The sequence below is a fragment of the Gekko japonicus genome, unplaced genomic scaffold (assembly GCF_001447785.1).
Source record: "Gekko japonicus isolate JY-2015 unplaced genomic scaffold, Gekko_japonicus_V1.1 scaffold2812, whole genome shotgun sequence".
Classification (NCBI taxonomy): domain Eukaryota; kingdom Metazoa; phylum Chordata; class Lepidosauria; order Squamata; family Gekkonidae; genus Gekko; species Gekko japonicus.
The window spans coordinates 141,805-145,799 of record NW_015168129.1 but is presented as its reverse complement, the minus strand read 5'-3'; the positions used below and the strand labels follow the sequence as shown (position 1 = coordinate 145,799).

General features: G+C 54.7%; 1 protein-coding gene across 1 annotated transcript in view; it reads right to left on the bottom strand.

Moving 5' to 3' along the window:
- Nucleotides 1–3,995, bottom strand: part of ADAMTS13 (ADAM metallopeptidase with thrombospondin type 1 motif 13) — a 66,465-nt gene that overhangs the window by 6,941 nt on the left and 55,529 nt on the right. The window contains exons 23-24 of the mRNA XM_015414906.1: nucleotides 3,159–3,363; nucleotides 1,964–2,112 (exon numbers count right to left, since the gene is read on the bottom strand). Coding sequence (XP_015270392.1) covers nucleotides 1,964–2,112; nucleotides 3,159–3,363 — 354 coding nt within the window. The remainder of the gene's footprint in view (nucleotides 1–1,963; nucleotides 2,113–3,158; nucleotides 3,364–3,995) is intronic.

Sequence of the window (3,995 nt, the reverse complement as noted above, 5' to 3'; positions counted from 1 at the left end):
GCGGGGGAAGTAAAGGAATTATTGTGCAATTCTCCAAAACCAGGACCTGCAGTTTAAAGTTAAGCCTATTTTGTTTCTGGGCACTGAGGTTTTTTCTTAGGAGACTTCTGGGGTGGTGAGAAGTGGAAACAGTCTGGGGAGGCCACAGAGGTGTTCGTGGTAAGGAGGGCAGACGGGACGAAGGTACTGCGGAGGAGCGACACGGAGCCCCCCCCTGAGCCCCCTCCCTTGACACCTCTCGGCTCAGCTCGTGAGGGGCTTTACCACTGTCTTGCTGAAGCCCATCTATGCAGCCCTAAGGGGCAGAAACATGGGGGCACAACCCAGCCACATTTAAGCTACCAGCCCCCTTCATTCCAATGGCGGTCACCTGTGTTCAGGGCTGTAGCCAGCAGCGGGGCACATGGGGCTCCACCCCTTTCACGTTTAGAGCGGCCCCACCCCAGTCTCCCCCACACACCGGCCGTGGCCAGAGGACACAGCGCCCGGGTGCATCATGTGGCCTGACGGGGGCCCCTGCGGAGGCTGAAAAATTGTGAGCTAGCTCACAGTAACTCAGCTTTAGAGGGAACATTGGATGTGACTCATGGGATGCAGGTAAAGAACTGTGGTATGACCCATGAAGGGGCAAGTGCAGGGCCATACCCAGTGGTGGGGCACATGGGAAGTGCCCCCTTTTGTATATGCAGTGCCCCACCCCTATCCCCCACCCCGATCTTCCCTTTCAGCCAGGCATCGTTTAATCTACACTGGCCTGAAGCAATTTCACTAACCCTACTTCCTTCCTGCAGCTCTTCCTGCTTCTTGGAGGGTGGAAGGAGGAAGGAAGGAAGATTAGCGAAATTGCTTCAGGCCTGTCCCCTGAGCTGACCCTCCAGACAAGGTGCCAAAGGCAGCCCAGTGGCGGCAGATGCTCGGTGCCTTCATTGGGGGTGGAAGGGAAGCAGGGCTTGCTGGGTCTGCCATGTAGCCACTTCTTGGGGCAAGAAACAGTTGCAGAGCCCAGCCACCCTTGTCCTTCCCACCCGCATTGGCACCCCATGGGCTCCGGGCCACCCTTGCCACTGCAATGCATATGGGGGGACCCCCTGGTTGGGGATCATCAAGCCACGCAGCTGGGTCCTGAGTGGAGGAAGCCAGGCAAGGGTGTGGGGTTGAAAGGGGGGGCACTCGAGGGGTCAACCGAGGGGTTCCATCTGGAGGTGGGAGGGCCCAAAGGTGGCAGGGAGGCTGGGGTGGGAGCTGTGGAGAAGTCACCTGGTAGGCCTTCCTCAGGCAACCCAGTGTTGGGAGCCAGCCAGCGCCACCAACAGGGAGCTGAGACATCCGTTCACTCACCAGGGCCATTTAATTTATTTAGCAGTGCCCTGGCAGCCCCCCCCCCCCCGAAAAAATCCTGGCAAAGGGGCTGCCTGAGTTTAAATCTCTCCCAGAGGAATCCAAAGAACTGGAAAGAGTTTAACTTGGGCTCAATCCAACCCTAATTTAAAAAAGAAGACGAGGCTGTTGTGCAGCTGACTCCTTTGCGCTGTCCCAACGTCTGCCTCCAGCCGGATCCCCATAAAAATAAACAGCGCAGGGCTCTTTTTGTAGCAGGAACTCCTTTGCATATTAGGCCACACACCCCTAATGTAGCCAATCCTCCAAGAGCTTACAGAGCTCTTCTTACAGGAGCTACTGTAAGCTCTTGGAGGATTGGCTACATTAGGGTGTGTGTCGCTTAATATGCAAATGAGTACCTGCCCGCCCCGCCGCCGCTACCCAACTGTGCTCACCAGTGTGGTCCTCCCCCGGTATCTTCTCCTCCAGTTGCTTCCCAGAAGGAGATGCTTTGCCAGGCCGTGGGAGATCCAGGGTTCTCTCTCCTGGTACCCTGGGGCTGGGAGTGGCTCCTGTCGCCATCTGGCCAGCACCTGGCGCTGGAGTCCCGTTCTCCCACCCGAGGTGCCCGTCTGCCCTGGTTTGTTCCAGGCAGGGGCCAAGGGAGCAGCTGCGCACTCTCACGGGCTTGGGGGAATTCCTGCACAGGATGGGGTTCACTCGCGCTCCCATTTGGGGACTGGTGCAGAAAACCTCCCGGGTCTGGATGCTGCTCCCACAAGACACGGAGCACTGGCAAAGGAGAAAGTCGGTGTTTAAATGCAAATAAGCCAGGCACTCAAAGCAGGCCCCACCCAGACTGGAAGGGGCACATCGTCAGGTACCAGAAACACTCTTGTCACGAAGTACTCCCATCCCCGGCCCCTTCAGGGTCCGACTCCTGGAAGTCAGCCCAATTCTAACACCTTCCCACATTCGGTGGCAGCTCCAGCAGGCACCTCTGTCCTGTTCCTGATCCAAAAGGAGAGCACCTACGTGCCCCAGATCACCTTGGTGAAACTAATACAACAACAGCCCCACTAATGCTCAAGCCCAGAGACAGCTTTAATGTAGGCCTGCCTATTTCTAAGGGCACCAGAGGTCATTTCGGGGGGGGGAACGCGGGGGAACACAGTTCCCCCGGGTGAGGTACGGGGGGCGGGGCACATGATGAAGCGCCGCCCCCTGCTTCCGGCCGCCCTGCTTCCGGCCGCCCTGCTTCCAGCCCTCATTTAGCCAGAAGGAGGCAGGAGAAGAGGGAGGGTAAGTTGCTTCCTCCCCGCCTCTCCCCACCCCTGCCTGCCTGGGGCCAGGGAGGGCCTTGGCGGGGCTTCCTCGCACTCCCGCTGGCCTTGCAGGTCCACCTCCAGGCCCCTGATGTCAGGGGGTGTGGCATATGCTAATGAGTTATGCTAATGAGTTCCCCTAGCTCTTTTTCTACGAAATGACCCCTGAAGGGCACAAGATATAAACTTCACCACAAAGTAACATGCCTATCATTACCAGCCAAAAGATATAACAGATGAAAATCATGTGAGCAGAGAGGAAACCTGTTCAATAAAGGCAGCATATATTTAGCTCTTATAGAGCATATATTTAAGCTCATATATTTAGCTCTTATGAACACAAATAACAGCGAAATACAAAACGAGATAAAGTTTCAATTACAGCTCTTCCCCAAGAGCAGAGACCTGACGATTCTGCAGGTGGTAAAGCATTTACTCTAGCCAAGAAAAAAAGCTGACAGAAATTGGGACTGTTAGAAAAATAAAACACCTCGCCAAAAACAGGGAAAGTACCTCTGTCCATTCGGTGGATCTCCACTCGTAAGAGCACATGCGGTCGATGCAGGGGATGCTGGGAAGGGGCTTCTCTGCTTCCAGGCAAGAGGTGTTTGTCACTTCAATCTCTCGGCCTCGAGAAAACTGTATGCAAATAACAGTCTGGAGGGCCACCCCAAGCCCGCAGGAGGAGGAACACGGGCTGAGACCTGCCACTTTCCACCTTTCCAGAATGGGAAAAGAAAACAGACTGGTGAGACAGAGACACCCATGGCTGCCCTCCACACTAGCCCTCATCGAGGCAGTGATGGGGACTCACCCTGGCTTTGCACCCTTTCAGCTACTCTGCAGTGAAATACTTCATCCCCAGGCATCTGGGTAAAATTTTAGAATGTCGCAAGGCCACTGATGACTTTGCACTCCAGGAATGCTCACAGATCATACTAAAACTACCTTTCCATGTAAGCAAAAAGTTGCAGATCAAGTGTTTCAAGTGTTCAAGTGTTTCTATCTAGCTTTCAAAGGTAACAGGATGCCAAACTCGTGTGCTGCAATAAATACATTAAAAACAGGTTTAAAAATTGTGTGTGTTTTTTTAAAGTTGTTTCTGATTGCCACCTTGGAGGCCCGAAACTAGATGGAAAGGAGGCACAAAAATATTTTTAAAGAAATAGAATAATTTGCATGTGCAAAAGGGGCTCCTGTGGACCCAGAATACCCCACTACGGGGGGGGGGGCTGCCCACCATGCCCCTGACTCCCAGTGACTCCATGGCCCCTCCTTTCCCCAAACCCCTGCCCTCCCCAAGCTCCCCCCCCCCCCGATCCCAAAAACATCACCCCCCCCAGGTGTGTA